Source organism: Bos taurus, chromosome 3 (assembly GCF_002263795.3).
Source record: "Bos taurus isolate L1 Dominette 01449 registration number 42190680 breed Hereford chromosome 3, ARS-UCD2.0, whole genome shotgun sequence".
Lineage (NCBI taxonomy): Eukaryota > Metazoa > Chordata > Mammalia > Artiodactyla > Bovidae > Bos > Bos taurus.
The window spans coordinates 44,516,947-44,536,697 of NC_037330.1; the positions used below are offsets into that span (position 1 = coordinate 44,516,947).

The window sequence follows — 19,751 nt, forward strand, 5'->3', positions numbered from 1 at the left end:
AAAATCCCTGTCCTAGATAACACTGACTTATTCTAGCTTTTTGTTCTTATGATTTTCAAAGGGAGTTGAGATACACATTAACCTTAAAGAAATTATCTATTTACTCCATTTCATCTTAAGAGACTGTCAATATAAAAATATAATTTAAATTGCTCAACATAGAGCAACTATTATGCCTCTTTCCCAACATTTAAAAGGAAAACTAAGAAACTGCACGTTATTCTTTGTGACATGATACTAAACAACTATAGCTGAGTAAACCTTCAATCACTTCCATCCTCTCTACAAGAAAGACATAATACTGATGCTGAAATTAAACTTTTTTGTAATTTTTCAAATCACTTTAGTAAATTCTAGGGAATATGACTAGATGGCCAGGGTTTCCTTCCTTTCCTTTTCTTTGACTCCCAGATTTTCAAAATAGTACTTTGTCATCAAGTTTCTGTCTTGTTACATAACAGCTCCTCTTTGTTGGCTGGAGTTAGATCTTGGGAAAGTTATTCTTCCTCACTGCTCCTTTCAATTAATGTAGACGAACAGCAAGTCCATAATTTATCTGAGACCCAATTTTTTAAAAAATTATGAAATTTCAGACAGATACATAAATTCCACTCATCAGAATCTTCTTAGCTGGCAGTTTTACTATCATTATCAACACAGATTAACCTCTTAAAGTCACACTGTTTGGGAGATACCTTTATTTGGATCACGGTGTTTTAAATATTCATGAAAATTTTAAAAAATGTTCCAATATATATAGCACATCACTGAATGTAAAACAAAAAACTCTTTTGCTACAATTTATTTTACTATTCCCCAATATAACAAGGAATATATTTCTAAATAAAAACAACTATACCTGAAAACTTCTAGGAGATTCAATGCTTCTCTGTTACTTACTTTGTAAAATAACTTCTATGATGTGTATTTTTAAAATTTTCTCTGCTTTTTGAATGGTCCATATATAGCTGGACTTGGATTTTAGGGAAGCATTAGTTGTGTTATTGATTTGGCTAGATTGTGAACTCTTGAAATGATTTTTTTTTTGCTTCTTTTATCTCAGAGAAAACATCCTATACTAGATGCTTTTCTGCTTCCTAGATACCCATGTAGATATAAATATTTTTATTATTCAATAATGATAGAACCCTTCTACTAAGTCAGTTTATTACGATTCAACTAAACGAATTCAAATACTCTTCCATTAAAAAAGTAATATATTGTAAAGCTGTATCAATCAAATGAAAAATACATATACTTATTATTCTTCCCTAAGGGGAAGTTTGAATTTGAATGCTGCTTAGCATAAGGTTTTGATGTTAATAGAATCTAAAAGAATGATTTTACATGAGGCAATTAACATTCTTAAATAAGACTGATAGCATTTGAAATGAAGTGACCTCTGTCTTGGCTATTTCTTGAATACCTTATCAAGAAAGATCTTAAGTCTAATGTTCATAATTATTTTAAATAGTATTGTTTATGAGAGCATAAAAATTTACATAAATGTTCAATTATTAGTAGTATTCTTCACTAATAAAGATATATGAACATTATGTACTATATAAAGATCAAGTTATACAGAAAAATGTTTAAACAAATGAAAAATATAGAACTCAAAATAACACATGTCCACTGTAGTCATCATAACACAAATAAGTAATCATGCTTTTATGTTGACATATGTGGAAATGCAGAAATTTTAAAATATTTTGATCAGCACAGAGCAAATTATTTTTCTATAAATGCATTTCAATATACCCCTCTCTAGGAGATAAGGTTATGGGTATTCTTTATTTCCTCTTTATACATTTGTGTGGTTAACTTTTGTAGTTTTTGTACATGTATTAATTCTAAAACCAGATAATGAGGCCAAAAAGACTTCCATATATTAACTCTAAAATAAACTATGCAAAGAAATAAATTTTACTACTTCAAGTATTCTATTCAGTTAACTACAAATGAGTTTATTTGGCAATAATTAATATTATGTGATCTTTTCATGATTATTATATTAAACTTTAAAGAGCATATTACTTCAGTTTATGATATCTACCAAGGATTCCTTCCTTTTAAATTTCTTCACTATCATCATAATTATCAGCATCAGCATCATCAACAATAAAAACATACTATTTTATACCTTGTGTTTTTGTTTATTCACTAAGTTATGTCTGACTCTTGCAACCCCATGGACTGTAGCCTGCCAGGCTTCTCTGTCCATGGGATTTCCCAGGCAAGAATACTGGAATGGATTACCATTTCCTTCTCCATGGGATCTTCCCAACCCAGGAACTGAACCTGCATTTCCTGCACTGCAAGCAGATTTTTACCACTGAGCCACCTGGGCAGTCTTATTTTGTACCTACTAAAGAACAATTAGAAAATGTCTGTGCACTTTATCCAACATGTCATAGTTTATAGTTTTAGCATCCCTTCACGTTTTAGTAAGAAATAACTTTCTTTGGTTATTTGGATACTAATATACTTTGAAATTATTCACCTATGGTTAATGGGATTTTTTATTTTATTGCTTTGTTCTTATTTTTTCAAAAAAGATTCAAGTTTATTCTTAGTTACTGTCCATACAGAACACAATTGGGAATAGCTTCATTTTACCTATTCAGAGTTTATTTCAGATCCTTGTTTTATATTTGAGGTCAACTGTCTCTAAGTAAATTCACACATCTAAGTACAATATTTCAGTTAGACAATAATGGGCCTTTGATACAGACATATCTCATATTTACAAACTGATTTTCCTCTGTCATTTTAATAGTTAAATTATAAGTTATAAACAAGTTGTAACCATTTAACTTCATAAAAGTCCAAAGACAAATGTTTATACTCTATTTTTTCTATCACACTAGGAGCAAACCCCTTTGGGGGTTTATTATTATTATTATTTTTTTTACAAATGTTGATGAAAAAAGAAGTATTTTCATAATAATGTGATTAAATTAAAAAGGAACTGGAAAGATTCTGCAACATTTTACTTCCTTATATATTTGACATATTCTGAAGTTAACAGATAACAGCAGACTGTTGCTGTTTCAGGCCATACAGTCTGTGTGTTAATTAGGAAGCCTTGATTATATAAGGGCTTCAATTTCCGATTATGCCTGGAATCATGTGCCAAATCAGTTAAAAGTTATTCACTCAGGAAAAAACTCAATAAATAACTTGAGCTGCAGAGACCCTATAAAGTTATAATAAAGAAAACCAATGATTCCTCCAAATATCTCCATCTAAAATGCCGTACACTTGATATAATTTTAGTAAGGTTTAGAAATACAATTCACTTGGAGGAACAAGTTAAAAACATAGATACAAACTACTGCGAGGGACAAAATTTGCAATATGGCAATATGGCACAGTGATGCTAATTTAACTATTTCTAAGAAGATGGTATTTTGTATAAACTGAGTGCAATCTATCAGAATAAAAAAAAGTGTGCATTTATGTGAGAGGTATAGTCAAAATCCGAACATTTCAGTTGAAGTTCAATGGGACTACTATGAACATTTTCTCGTAAGAAAATTAAAAACCCAAACTTAGAACTAAGTTTTGCAGACATTATCATGAGAAGACAACATAGTATTGAGTGTTTGTCACATGATTTTTATAACCTAATATGTTTTATAATCATAATCACTTATAGTATAATGTATATTCTAATTTTCTTAAAAAATTATTTCAATTATTAATTGTCATAGCACTCCTATAACGTCAGTGTGGCCATGTTCTATCATTAAGGAGAGATAAAGTTATTTCTGTGGTTTTAAAACAGTTAAAGTTGTAAAAAAAAAAAAGCATATAGTGACAAATCTGCTTTATCCAACAGAAATATTTTAAATCATTTCAAAATCTGAGACTTATGGGGAGTTCCTTTTAGATATTTTAATTTACTTAAGGTTGTTAATGTAGAATAAAAAAGGAGGGGAGGCAGAAAACGATCTTTCCAATCCCACTTGCTAAAAAGAAAATCACTTAAATCTGTCCTCCAATCTGTAGCCTGCTGCCACGAAACCTCTATGTCAGTTTACCTCTCTGTCTCTGTTGCTACAGTTTCTAACCAGGCTCAATATGTTTAGTTTTGTTCCACTATGACCCATATATAGCCTGCGTGATCATTCTAAAAGGCAAGTCCAAATTGTCTCTTCCCTGCTGAAAACTCTTTAATGGCATTTCCCATTTCCCTTAGAATGAGAAATAAAAAACAAAGCTTATTAAGGCCTTCTTCAGACTTCCATGGTGGCTCAGATGGTAAAGCGTCTGCCTACAATGTGGGAGACCCGGGTTCAATCCCTGGGTCGGGAAGATCTCCTGGAGAAGGAAATGGCAACCCACTCCAGTATTCTTGCCTGGAAAATCCCATGGAAGGAAGATCCTGGTAGGCTACAGTCCATGGGGTCGCAAAGAGTCGGACACGACTGAGCGACTTCACTTTCACTTTCAGCCTAATAGTGTTCAGGACATACTAACACAAAATATGACACACTGTCATATAAGACGAATGAGTTTGAGAAATAGAAGCAGAAGGTCACTCTGACCTTCTTCCAACCCTTATCTCCTGAGGCAAGTCATAAAATCCTCAAGTAAGAGGTGGGATCCTCATCCCCAGAGGAAAGGTGCATCTTTACCTCTGAAGCCAAGGACATGAAAAGACACCTCCGAAGCCAAGGACATGAGAAGACTCTTAACAAAAAGGCCCTGCTAAGTCTCCCTCAGTTTACTGGGCTTACGTTATACTCCTTAACCTATCCCTCTCTACACGACAACCCAATCTTCATCAAACCTAGCATAAAAATACTCAGATCTGTTTCTTCTGATCTTGATTTGTTGATGAAGGCTCCTGTGCCACAAAGAACTTATATTCATTCAACTTGTATGCTTTTTCTCCTATGAATTTATCTTTGTCAGTTTCATTTTCAGACCCAGCCAGGGATCCTATGAGGGTTGAGGGAAACATTTTCCTCCTCCACAAGCCTCATTTTTCAATTCAACACTATCTCTACTCCACCATTCTCCCAAAAGGAACCTCAGTAATTTGAACATGTTCTCTCTCACCTCTCTGCTTTTGTGCATGTCTTCTCTTCCTGGAACTCTCTTTTTCACATCTGAATCTCACTACCTCTCATTCATTATTCAGGACTCAGCTTAAATATATCCTCTGAGGAATCGTCCTCTTTCCTTCTAGATTAGGTTAGATGCCTCTGCAAAGCCTTCCTATCCTGGATCTTATTATACTTTTTATTATAATATTTTGTTTTAATTGTAACCACATGAGAAAGAGATTGTGTTTGTCTTGCACACTGTGGTCTCTCCAGGACCCAGCACAGTGGGTGGTGGTAGTAGGGGCTCAAGTATTTCTTGCTGAATGAAAATATCAGTATTAGTTAGATAATCTTGCAAAATATAAAATATTTTAAAGTACCTTTAACCTGGCAAGCACTACAGAATACAAAATATAATTTTCTTAATGTATCAATTTCATATAGTCATATATTCAGACAGAGATAAGGTTAAAGATGTATTTTAATATATACCTTCTAGGAAAAGTATGTTCAAATAAGCTAGATGAAGCAAGCAATAGCATAAAATTCACTGAAAATAAATACTACTGTGTTCAAAAAAGACAATCATTTGAAAAGCAAAATGTTGATTAGGCATTTTTCCTAGGGTAAACAAAGAAAGAAACAAACAAAACCAACCAAACTAAACTAGAGGGAACTAATGCTCTTTTTTGACCTTTTGAATAGCTACAGAGGAAAGTTGGGGATGGAAGGGACAGAAGGTATAAGATCTGAACTAAATTCCTGCTCATTCAAACTTCTGTTTCTTTTCTGACTTTGCAAACAATACAAGAAAAGGAGCATGCATGCTCAGTGGCTGTCATATGCAACTCTTGGTGACCCCATGGACTGTAACCAGTCAGGCTCATCTGTCCACGGAATTTTCCAGGCAAGAATACTGGAGTGGGTTGCCATTTCCTTCTCCAGGGGATCTTCCTGACCCAAGGATAGAACCTGTGTTTCCAGTGTCTCCTGAACTGGCAGGAGGATTCTTTACCACTGAACCACCTGGGAAGCCCAGGTAAGAAAAGGAGAGGAAATGAAATTTTAACCAGATAGGAGAATCATTAGGAAGCCTGATCAAATGATTTTTGAAGATGTCAGATCCTGTCAAAACAAGAAACTGAAGGGAATACAAACAAAACAAAATGGTAGCATTTAATTTTTTTTCATATATATGATTCTGTTCAGTTTATTTGTATTGTTTAAAATTAGGGAAATAATAGACAAGAAACCGAAGGGAAGACAAACAAAACAAAATGACAGTATTTAATTTTTTTTTCATATATAAGATTCTGTTCAGTTTATTGGTATTGTTTAAAATTAGGGAATAGGAAAATATGAAAATAAAAAAATCATCAGTGTTTAAATAAGCTCAGTTGTAACATATAAAATATTTGTAGCTTTTTATATAATATATTATGAAACCATTTCAATTTGGCACTGGTCAAAACAACTTCAGTATAACTGCTAAAAGTCATGAATACAACTCATGGTGGTTTTGTCATATCTTGTCTGCTTCATTAATAAATATTACATTTGGGTTTTTCTTATGGCTACTTCTTAAATCGCTTCCTGTCATCCTGAGTCTTATCTTAAAGTGAAAGTGAAAGTGAAGTTGCCCAGTCGTGTCCGACTCTTTGCGACCCCATGGGCTGTAGCCCACCAGGCTCCTCCGTCCATGGGATTCTCCAGGCAAGAGTACTGGAGTGGGGTGCCATTTGTGCAAAATGGCACTTACTTCTTTTCCCTTCCCCTATATTCTGAGTTTTACATGAAGATAGCAGAATTCTCTCTCACAGCAAGCTCAGCTCAAATTAGGCACTTGGGCATGCTGTGGAGGAAGGAAAGCTCATCACCTTCTTACAGGGAAACACATTTGTGTTGATGGGTGGGTTTAGTGATGCTCTATTAACTGGCAGCTCCACTGGCACTGAGCCACCAAAGAGGATTTTGAATGTGACACTTGGTTCCTGAACAGACTCCTTTAACACAAGACAAACAGAAAGTAAGAGAGAGGATAACTTTTTTAAAAGAAAGCAATACTGCATATCACTAATTACCTGTTCATAATACAGGATGTTTTCCTCAGCCATATTTGTAAATGCTGACTTGATATCATTTTGCATGTTTTGTTTCCATCTTTCCCAATCTGCTTTCAGGGCATTATTAGCGCACTCCACTTTATCTTCCAGTTTTCCAATCTCTTCTGTAAGCTGAATTAGATCACAAAGAGAGATCAGTTGATCTATGCATTCCTGCCACTAAGTGAATTCTTTGAATCTAAGACGAATATTATATATTTTTAAAAAGCACAAGAATATTTTTTTTGAAGAGTCGCCAGTATAGTCAGAGATATCATGTAGAGTTCTAAGGTCTGCGACCAATAGCACTTGACTTCGGATAAATCTCTCAAACCTTGGGCCTTAGTTTCACTATTTATAAATCAAAGGAAAATGAACTACAAGTAATCTCAAAATTCTTTTGCAATAACTCTGTCATTACCACTGTTTGTGGTGATAATATTTATGTTAAAAGATACAGTTTCACATCTTCAGCTTGTCTTTCCTGCTTCTCACTTTTCAACTGTTTTGACCAGAATGCTCAATTAACTGACGTGTTATAACATCCATATAGATTATTCAGTCCAACCTGGAGGCTCAGGGGATTAACTAGCTACATTCCATTCAGCTGGTAACAGAGGCAGGTTTATATCTCAGGACATGTGACACCTAGTCCACACGCCATTAGACAAGCTGTGTGTGACAGTCACACCTCCTCCTCAAATCACCCAGCAACATTTGAGCATGGAACCCACCAATGTATTGCTTAAATTTAACACATTATATTTATACAAATTTTAATATATTTATCCATATTTTGTTTATTCCTATATTCAGCATACATATATTTATTAAGTGCCTTCTATGTATCAGGCGTTCTTCAAGGGCCTGGAGATTCAATAATGAAGACAACAGACAAAAATTCCTGCTTGTACCAGAACTTATATTCCATCAGGAAAGACAAAGCATAAGCAAGACAAATGAAATATCTATCATTTGATAATAAGTGCCAAAAAGAAAAATGAAGGAGAAAGGTAGATAAGGAGTATAAGAACAATGCAATTTTAGATAAGATGGCTGGGGAAAATCTAAATAAGAAAGTGTCATATCTAAAGCTGATCTTAGAGTGAATCATGCAGTTCTTAGCAGGAAAAGCATTCCTGGCAGAGAAAACACAGGGCATCAGTCTAGAGATAGAAGCATGTCTGGATGGCCCAAGAAGAGCAAGGGGACCAGTACGACTGTAGCAGGTGGCAGAGTTAAAAAAGAGGGAATATCCTAGGAGATGCAGGCAGAGAAGCAGTTGGGTGACCAGATCTTACTATGCAGTCCACGGTAAAGGCTCTAGGTTTTATTGAATGAGACCAAAGGCAGGGACAGTTAAGCAGAAATAACACCATTTCTCCCATGTTTTATTAATAAAAGGGGCATTATACATTACTACTATTCCTTGAATCCAAGTATTCAAAAGAGGCTGTCATTAAGAAGGTCCCCATTACAGACATGCTAAAAGGTAATAATGTATGTCTTAGAATAAAAAAAAAAAAAAATTTTACTTTCAATGCTTGCTTAAAATATCACTTTTTATTCATTCATTTTGCTATGAAATTTCACTCTGACTCTATTTCATCGCAGCCATATTTGCTTTTATTTCCCTCAGACTAGATGTTTGGTATTATATAAATCTTTTATTATCTGTAAAATGTAAAGTGTTAATTTCTCAGTCGTGTCTGACTCTTTATTACCTATGGGAGATCTATTTCATATGTAGGGTTGGTTTTCATGGTTTGTGTATGGTGGGAATATGTAGGTTTTTTTTTTTTTTTTTTCCCTTAACTTTCTTGTTTTGTTTGTAAACTATCTCAGTGAGGCCATTTATTACTTTTATGGGTACCTATGAACTGTGGTGCTGGAGAAGACTCTTGTGAGTCCCTTGGACTGCAAGGAGATCCAACCAGTCCATCCTAAAGGAGACCAGTCCTGGGTGTTCATTGGAAGGACTGATGCTGAGGCTGAAACTTCAATACTTTGGCCACCTCATGCGAAGAGCTGACTCATTGGAAAAGACCCTGATGCTACGAGGGATTGGGGGCAGGAAGAGAAGGGGATGGCAGAGGATGAGATGACTGGATGGCATCACCGACTCGATGCACCTGAGTTTAGGTGAACTCCGGGAGTTGGTGATGGACAGGGAGGCCTGGCGTGCTGTGATTCATGGGGTCGCAAAGAGTCGGACATGACTGAGTGACTGAACTGAACTGAACTATTGACTCTATGGGGTGATTATTTTGCTAAATCATAGAGGATGTCTAAAAGGGGGTTGTGTGGGTATATATGCTCAGTTGCTTAGTCATGTCTGACTCTTTACAACCTAATGGACTGTAGCCCACTAGGCTCCTCTGTCTATGGAATTTTCCAGGTAAGAATACTGGAGCAGGTTGCCATTTCCTACTCCAGGGGATCTTCCCAACTCAGAGATCAAACCCGTGTCTCTTACATTTCCTGCATTGGCAGATGGATTCTTCACCACTGTGCCACCTGGAAACCCAACAGGAAATTAATGGAAAGTCTAATAGTGGACTTTGGATGCTGGCGAATAAGCTAAGGTAAAATTACTGACAGGCCAAACTCAAACAGGATCCATAGAAAGCTCATGCGCTGGTTACAAAACCTCATTTCCCTGGGTTGTTGGAGCAAATCTTCCCATTTTCACAGCCAGATGGAAATGATTAGAAAAATGTCTTTTTTATATCTAGGATCAAGAGGTAACTATACCAACTGTAACTACACTTTTTCTCTTCCGCTTAGGTTCTGCAGTCTAAAATTGCTCTGTACTAGAGTGGGATGACCTGCAAAATTCTTTACTGAAAGTAGTTTCAGGAAACAGTATCTAAATCATATGTTCATTTTGCTTCCCCTCTTGATAGAGCTTAAAATGGTGTCACTGCCATAAGGGCTTTACAACAGTCTTCTCTTTACCAACCTGCAACTCCCCATCTTGCTAGCCCTTGTTAGGGTGCCTAGGCTGGCTGGTGCTTCTGCTCTGGCCCAGAGCTACTGCATTCTTAAAGAAGGCCTGTCCTGAAACATGTAAAATATCATGTATGAAACGAGTTGCCAGGCCAGGTTTGATGCACGATACTGGATGCTTGGGGCTAGTGCACTGGGACGACCCAGAGGGATGGTATGGGGAAGGAGGAGGGAGGAGGGTTCAGGATGGGGAACACATGTATACCTGTGGCGGATTCATTTTGATATTTGGCAAAACTAATACAATTATGTAAAGTTTAAAAATAAAAAAAAATAAAAATTAAAAAAAAAAAGAAGGCCTGTCCTGTTCTCTGACTTCACTCCAATCCACAGAAAGGTTTGTAGCCTTATCAGCATGGCACTGAGATTATATGACTAATGATAGGTTGAACTGATCTCAGACTCCATACTGGTCTTTCACAAGCTGTATGACATTGGGTAGACTACTTTTTGAAAGCTTAGATTCTTCATCTACAAAATGAACATAAAAATAATGATACCTGTCCCAAAGAAATTTTTATTTAAAATTGCCTGAGATAATGAACAGATTAACTGATGTTCACAGTATCTGACAATTTGCCTACTAAATGTTATCTATCACAAGCATCACCAGCTGGTAAAATGGGAGCTGACTGCCTCTCCTCTTCCAGTATTTTAGTCTCTGGAAATATTCTATTCCTCTGCCAGGATCTAGGTATTAATTTCCAGTGCAATTTCTTGATTTATTCTCACCAATGTAGATGATAATATATCCAATTCTATACAATTCATTCTAAATATATATTACCAATTCTTATTTTTGCTGGCTATATATATATATATATACCATTTTTATTGATGACTCCATCATGACTTTAGTTTGAAAAACAGGAAAGTGACATTAGGTATTTCCTCACACTGAATCATCTTCCCGTAATTTTAACTTTTAGGAAACTCTAACTGATAATAAGCACAAAATACTTAATTCAAATTAGAAATAATCTGGACTATATCTTTCCTACCAATTTATAAGGACATATTATTAGATCTCCCTTCCCTTAGTTGACTGCAATTTTAGCAAGTTCTTGCTAAAATATGGACGGTACAAGAAACTGTCCATACAGATGGCGCAGTCAAGGTTATGAATATAAATACTCAATATAATTTCACCTAAGTGGGAGAATAACATGTTAGGTGCCTGGCACACCAAAGAAGCTCCTCTAACCACATGGCAAAGTTTCAATAACTCTAAAAGTAGGAAATTCAATTCATAGTTTCTATCACAAAACAACATAAAGACTGAGTTTTAAAAGATTAAAGTCTGAATCATTCATTTCACAAATACTGGAAAATTGGCCCTCTGTTGGTGGAAAAACTGAAGAAGTAAACAATCCTTTTTGCCAGGAAAATGTTGAAATATCAGAATAAGTAATAAAAGAATGTAACATAGTGAAAATAATGATTTAGATTTAACCACAGGCTAATGTGGTAATCTCTAGCTTCAGTTATATTCAGCTAAAAAGAAGTCACACGATTAAATGAAAACCATTAATACTAAGAGCTCAGGAAAACAAAACAATATCCTTCTTCAATACTTTAGTACTAGGAACAGCAACAATAATAATGAGCATTTATTGTATTTCTGCTACAGGCCACCATATTAAGCTATAGGCTTTACATACATTATTTCATTTAATCTGCATTATAATGGTGCAAACTTTGTAATATTGTCTAGCTTTTGGGAGACATATACAAAGGAGAAACTGCGAGAAATATACAAAGGAGATCACATAACTTTCTGTGGCATCATAGAGATTCAAACCAAGTCAAAACACATGTTCTTTCCAGAGTGACTAAATAGCCCCAAGCTACCTTGCCTGTAGCTACGTGTAGCAGAAAAGCCCCAAGTTACCATGCCTGTATGCCAAAGGCTTTGACTATGTCGATCACAACAAACTGTGAAAAATTCTTAAAGAGATGGAAATACCAGACCACCTGACCTGCCTCCTGGGAAATCTGCATGCAGGTCAAGAAGCAATAGTTAGAACTGGACATGGAACAACAGACTGGTTCTAAATTGGGAAAGGAGCATGTCAAGACTGTATATTGTCACCCTGCTTATTTAACTTATATGCAGAGTACCTCATGAGAAATGCTGGGCTAGATGAAGCACAAGCTGTATAAATCAAGATTGCCAGGAGAAATATCAATAACCTCAGATATGCAGATGACACCACCCTTATGGCAGAAAGCAAAGAAGAACTAAAGAGCCTCTTGATGAAAGTGAAAGAGGAGAGTGAAAAAGTTGGCTTAAAATTCGACATCCGGAAAACTAAGATGATAGCATCTGGTCCCATCACTTCATGGCAAATAGATGGGGAAACTGTAACAGACTTTATTTTGGGAGGCTCCAAAATCACTACAGATGGTGACTGTAGCCATGAAATTAAAAGATGCTTGCTTCTTGGAATACAAGCTATGAACAACCTAGACAGCATATTAAAAAGCAGAGACATTACTTTAACCAACAAATGTCCATCTAGTCAAAGCTATGGTTTTTCCAGTGGTCATGTATGGATGTGAAGGTTGGACTATAAAGAAAGCTGAGCACCGAAGAATTGATGCTTTTGAACTGTGGTGTTGGAGAAGACTCTTGAGAATCCCTTGGACTGCAAGGAGATCCAACCAGTCAATCCTAAAGGAAATCAGCCCTGAATATTCATTGGAAGGACTGATGCTGAAGCTGAAACTCCAATACTTTGGCCACTTGATGCAAAGAACTGACTCATTGGAAAAGACCCTGATACTGACAAAGATTGAAGGCAGGAGGAGAAGGGGATAAGAAAGGATGAGATGGTTGGAAGGCATCACCGACTCAATGGACATGAGTTTAAGTAAACTCTGAGAGTTGGTATTGGATAAGGAGTCCTGGCTTGCTGCTGTCCATGGGTTTGCAAAGAGTTGGACATGACTGAGTGAATGAACTGAACTGAACCCTATGGCTTTCAGCTTTAAACTAATTCAGCTCTTACCTCAAAGAGTTGTTATCTAATAGAATGTTGTTGTTGTTGTTTATCCAACTCTTTTGTGACCCCATGGATTATAGTCCCCCAGGCTCCTCTGTCCACAGGATTTCTCAGGCAATACTGGAGTGGGTTGCCATTTCCTTCTCAAGGGGATCTTCCCAACCCAGGGATCGAACCCACATCTTCTGCATTGGCAGCTGGATTCTCTACCAGTGAGCCACCAGAGAAGCCATTCTAACAGAAAATAGATATGCAAAAATAAAACAAAAACCAAAGGCAATCATTCAAAGCAGAATGTGATATATATAATAATGGAGGAAAAAAATTAAATTAGAATATAGAAAGATACAGAATGGAGGATTGATTCTAACAGGGGTAGGGGACATTCCAAGTGTTAAACTGCTAGGCAATGAATGGATGAGGGTGTGGCATGAATAAAACCACAGAGATGTTATGATATAAAGCATGATAAAAGAATGGATAAGAAATAGGTTTGGAGGTAGTTAAGAAGAAACATGGGCTTCCCTGGAGGCTCAGATGGTAAAGAAGCTGCCTGCAATGTGGGAGACCCAGGTTTGATCCCTGGATCGGGAAGCTCCCATGGAGAATGGAACGGCTACCCACTCCAGTATTCTTGCCTGGAGAATTCCATGGACAGAGATGCCTGGTGGGCTATACAGTCCATGGTGTTGAAAAGAGCTGGACATGACTGAGTGGCTAACACATGCATAAGATGAAATATGGGAAATATAGTTGGATAGGCCAACTGAAGACTGGTGACTAGAGGGTATAAATGATAATGAGCATAAAATGAATTCTGTAGGAAAAAGTAAGCCACTGAAAGATTCTGGCCAGTAGGAAAGGAAGGAGGACAGGAAGAAAGAAACCAATTAATCTGCACAGGGACTGTGGAAACAGCAAGAAAAATTATGAGGATTTGGCTCACTCCCTTTCACTCATCCAGCAGCACTCACTCAGCATCCATCCTTACTTCCTATGTTAAGAACTAAGATGAAGGGTGAAAAACTGACTCTGTCCCAAGAACTCATGCCTAAGGGGAAAAATAAAAACAACTAGATAAAATGTGATATACATTTCATGTAAAGCAAATAGGGTGTACAGTCCTAGAAGCAAGTTTACTTTGAAGTTTCTAAAAACTGCAAGTGGTTTGTCAAAGTTGGTACCTGGAGTGTGAGTGGGAAAAGAGCAAAAGAAGAAAAAAGAGATACTACTTTGCCCACACAGGTCCATATAGTCAAAGCTATAGTTTTTCCAGTGGTCATGTATGGATGTGAGAGTTGGACCATAAAGAAAGTTGAGTGCCAAAGAATCGATGCTTTTGAACTGTGGTGTTGGAGAAGACTCTTGAGAGTCCCTTGGACTGCAGGGAGATCCAACCAGTCAATCCTAAAGGAAATCAGTCCTGAATATTCATTGGAAGAACTGATGCTGAAGCTGAAACTCCAATACTTTGGCCACCTGATTCGAAGAACTGACTCATTTGCTGAGAAAGACTAAAGCCAGGAGGAGAAGGGGACGACAAAAGATGAGATGGTTGGATGGCATCACCGACTTGATGGATATGAGTTTGATCAAGCTTAGGAGGGAGTTAACGATGGACAGGGAAGCCTGGAGTACTGCAATCCATGGGGTCACAAAGAGTGTCGGACACCAGTGAGCATCTGAACTGAACTGAAAAGAGGAAAAAGAGACATGCAACTGCCAGATACTAAAGGAATTTCCCAGGGGGAGGGGGAATCTGGATTTTTAATTAAAGAAAAAAACAAGTGGAATCACTGAAGAATTTTAGGGAAGAGGACCAGGAAGGGACCATAACAATCAGGTTCCAGATATGAGGGGATCTGAGAGGAGAAGACCCTGAGACAAAATCAGTAGTGGGTTGACAAGTGATTTATTAAGTGTGGGCACTGGAAGAAAAGATCATCTGGTCTTTTAAACTGGATAACATTCACTGGAAGAACAGGTCAGGTAGGGTAAGAGGAAATGAAGGCCTAAAGACAACAGTAATAGTCATGCAGAGTAAGGTATACATCAAACAACTTTTGGGGGTCAACCCTGTGACATATTTCACTAAAAATTTACTCCAATTCTTACAAAGTGTAAAAAAAACAAAAAAAAAAAATCCCTGAGAAGGGACGGGGGTCACAGAGGAAAAAATAATGAAATAACAATGGGAAAAAAAAAAGATCGTGCTAAAAATAATCCACCATTAATATCAAGCCTTCAACAAGGGCTTCCCAGGTGGCACTACTGGTAAAGAATCTGCCTGCCAATGTAGGAGATGTTTAAGACACAATCCCTGAGTCTGAAAGATCCCCTGGAGGAGGAAATGGCAACCCACTCCAGTATTCATGCCTGGAGAATCCCATGGATGGAAGAGCCTGCCGGAATACAATCCATTGCAAAGAGGGGTTGCAAAGAGTCAGATACGACTGAAGCAACTTAGCACGCACACAGTATCAACATATTACATAATTACTATACTTCATTGGAAGGAATGATGCTAAAGCTGAAACTCCAGTACTTTGGCCACCTCATGCGAAGAGTTGACTCATTGGAAAAGACTCTGATGCTGGGAGGGATTGGGGGCAAGAGAAGAAGGGGACGACAGAGGATGAGATGGCTGGATGGCATCACTGACTCGATGGACGTAGGTCTCAGTGAACTCCGGGAGCTGGTGATGGACAGGGAGGCCTGGCGTGCTGCGATTCATGGGGTCGCAAAGAGTCAGACACGACTGAGTGACTGATCTGATTTGATCTAATACTTCATTATTTCTCAACCAGTTAAGTACAGTCTAAGAGGTGGTTGTTAAACCAAAGAATAAAAGATACATGAGGTTCATGTCATATCCCATCAACTTGGAGGTATCCTAGATTTCAGGTGAAGGGTGTTGCTTCTTGTTTTGTTTCTTTGATTAAGTTCAAAGATATCTAGAAAGAGACCTGATGGCTAAGGAGCCAAGAACAGATGTACTTGTTCCATTCACGTCACTTATAGCTCTGAACCGTGGTTATATCACACTGTGTATGTTTGTCACGAGTCAAGGGAACGTGGGTAAAATGATTTGGATGAATCCACCCGTATCATTCATTATTGCTAGCAAAAAAAGCTACATTCTAAGAGATAGCCCTGGGAACCATTAAACAGGTATAAACCATTCCACTCTTTTTAATAGTTACTCAGTGTATGAAGTACATGTCTGCCAAGGCATGCGTCAGCTAAGGCAATCACAGGTGCAGAGTCCCTCAAACCCAATTAACCACCTTGGACTTTTCCTCCTTATTCCCTCAAAGCTGACTTTAGAAAGTGAAATGAAAAAACCTCATAGAATTTTCATAATTTTTGTTAAAATAGGCCTTTTGTATGTTTTATTGTTCTATTACATTTAAATTTATAAGAATATACTTTCCTACAACCATCAGAAATAGATCTAACTTTATAGAAAAGTTATATAAATCCATGCAAATATAGTTTATTACCTTTAACAAATGATTAAAATTTTTCACAGAAAATTAGTATTTTATTAACTTAATAAAAAAGATACGTGATAGAACATTTTAGAATCCTAAAATAAAGATAATTTTTTTTCTTTGTGATAAACTGTGGCCCTGAAAATTATATCAGAAATATCTATTTATAAATAAAATAATATAGATAAGAACTGTATGATCAGTTAGGCTAATGAATGAAATAGGATATAATCAAAGTTAGGGTAGTGAATAAAATAGGATTGCAAATAAAATATGAAAAAATATTTTAAAGTATTGCTGAAAAGAGCATATTTCGCACAAATAAATTGCCAGAAATATTTTATAATAAAGCTTGGACACAAATTTTATAAAATGGGATCACCTCTGCAGCCATGAAATTAAAAGTTGCTTACTCCTTGGAAGGAAAGTTATGACCAACCTAGACAGCATATTAAAAAGCAGAGACATTACTTTGTCAACAGAGGTCCGTCTAGTGAAGCCTATGATTTTTCCAGTGGTCATGTATGGATGTGAGAGTTGGACTATAAAGAAAGCTGAGTGCTGAAGAATTGATGCCTTTGAACTGTGGTGTTGGAGAAGACTCTTGAGAGTCCCTTGGAGTGCAAGGAGATCCAACCAGTCCATCTTAAAGATCAGTCCTGGGTGTTCATTGGTAGGTCTGATGTTGAAGCTGAAACTCCAGTACTTTGGCCACCTGATGTGAAGAGCTAACTCATTTGAAAAGACCCTGATGCTGGGAAAAATTGGGGGCAGGAGGAGAAGGGGACAACAGAGGATAAGATAGTTGGATAGCATCACGGACTCAATGGACATGGCTTTGGGTAGACTCCGGGAGTTGGTGATGGACAGGGAGGCCTGGTGTGCTGCAGTCCATAGGGTTGCAAAGAGTCGGACACCACTGAGCAACTAAACTGAACTGAACTGATATGCTCATAAGCTATATAAGAGGTATTTACAATGCATCAGTGAGTATGTGCTCAGTCGTTTCAGTCATGTCTGACTCTTCAAGATGCCATGGACTATAGCCCACCAGGCTCCTCTGTCCATGGGATTTCCCAGGCAAGAATACTGGCATGGGTTCCCATTTCCTCCTCCAGGAGATTTTCCTTACTCAGGAATAAATCTGCATCTCCTGCCTGTGTCTCTTGCATTGGCTGGGGGATTCTTTACCACCTCAGCCACCTGGTAACCCTCCATGTATCCAGAGTGTATATATTTGATCTAATACTAAATGTTCAAAAATAATTAGGCTTTTCTTCTAAAAGAATAAAGTGTGCTTAAAGATGATTAAGTAGGACTTTTGCTCTTAAGATTTAAGGTTGATCTTTTAATGCTATTTCTTTCAAAGTTTTTCCAATACAGAGGCAAGAACTTTTATATTTACCAATGGAGACAAGAATTATTTCACTGTATTTGCTTGGCTATACCATGGTCCAACATTTTGCCAATAAAGGTCCATCTAGTCAAAGCTATGGTTTTTCCAGTGGTCATGTATGGATGTAAGAGTTGGACTCTAAAGAAAACTGAGTCCTGAAGAATTTATGCTTTTGAACTGTGGTGTTGGAGAAGACTCTTGAGAGTCCCTTGGATTGCAAGGAGATCCAACCAGTCAATCCTAAAGGAAATCAGTCCTGAATATTCATTGGAAGGACTGATGCTGAAGCTGAAACTGCAATACTTTGGCCATCTGATGTGAAGAGCAGACTCATTGGAAAAGACCCATATGCTGGGAAAGATTGAAGGCAGGAGGGGAAGGGGATGACAGAGGATGAGATGGTTGGATGGCATCACCAACTCAATGGACATGAGTTTGAATAAGCTCTGGGAGTTGGTGATGGACAGGGAAGCCTGGCGTGCTGCAGTCTATGGGGTTGCAAAGAGTCAGACACAACAGACTGAACTGCACTGAACTGAACCATGCAAATGGACTTTTTCCTCCTACCTTTGAACCATTTCCTCATCTGTAAAATGAGGAGAAAGAAAGTACTCACTTCATAGGACTGTTTTGAATAATGTGTTAGCAAAGTGCCTGGGACTTAAGCACTGAATACATGTTAGGGTTAAAGTGGCACTCTGAAGTGATTATGAAAGGACTATTGTAGGGTTCAGAAATGTCCTGACTGAATCTGCCAGTTTACTTATACTACGTTGCTGCTGCTGCTAAGTCGCTTCAGTCGTGTCTGACTCTGTGCGACCCCATAGACGGCAGCCCACCAGGCTCCCCCATCCCTGGGATTCTCCAGGCAAGAACACTGGAGTGGGTCGCCATTTCCTTCTCCACTGCATGAAAGTGAAAAGTGAAAGTGAAGTTGCTCAGTCGTGTCCGACTCCTAGCAACCCCATGGACTGCAGCCTACCAGGTTCCTCCATCCATGGGATTTTCCAGGCAAGAGTACTGGAGTGGGTTGCCATTGCCTTCTCCTCTACTAAGTTAGGGAATCCTTACTGAGGGCATGCATGTAAAAAGAACAACTTTGGGGAAACAAAGAGATGGTAATAGGTCAGAAAGCTCCCCAAATGCCCCCAAGATGTCTGGGAGTGCTGGTGACTGAAACGGAAAATGTAGTCAGGCTATACAGTCTATGTAAGGCCATTCCACCAGGCCCTCCTCCAAATCAGACGAGCAAGACCAAAAAGACCAGAAATTACCTCTATTTTGAGGAACTAGGTTATCACATCACATCAATACATTATTTCTCTCTAATACAAGAGATATTAGTGTCTTGCTGATTATGGAATGATAAATCCTAAGATAAAAAATGCAGGTGGACCTTAGCCTAACTGACCTTAAAAGTATACTTCCTCATAACTAAAAAAAACCTGTCCAGCAACTTAAGAAGACCCCCTATACTTCCAAACATTCTCTTAAGCCTTTAGTTTTTCTTATTTACCAGAGATTAATTTTTAGAAAATATATTAGTTCATTCAAGAACTATTTGTTGAAATCTGCTGTGTGTCAAGAGTACCTACTAGGCACAGTGCCCCTATGTGAAATATTTTTTTTTCTCACTCAATTTTTGGCATACTGATGTCACAGAGGTAAATCTTCCCTTCAACTGGAAA

General features: G+C 37.5%; 1 protein-coding gene across 2 annotated transcripts in view; it reads right to left on the reverse strand.

Annotated features, from left to right (window-relative positions):
• SNX7 (sorting nexin 7) overlaps nt 1-19,751 on the reverse strand; it is a 118,786-nt gene that overhangs the window by 15,266 nt on the left and 83,769 nt on the right. For both annotated transcript variants that reach the window (XR_009493484.1, NM_001163937.1), the window contains exon 8: nt 7,139-7,291. Coding sequence is in view for 1 of the 2 variants with exons in the window: in NM_001163937.1 (NP_001157409.1) it covers nt 7,139-7,291 (153 nt within the window). In the remaining variant the exon portion in view is untranslated. The remainder of the gene's footprint in view (nt 1-7,138; nt 7,292-19,751) is intronic.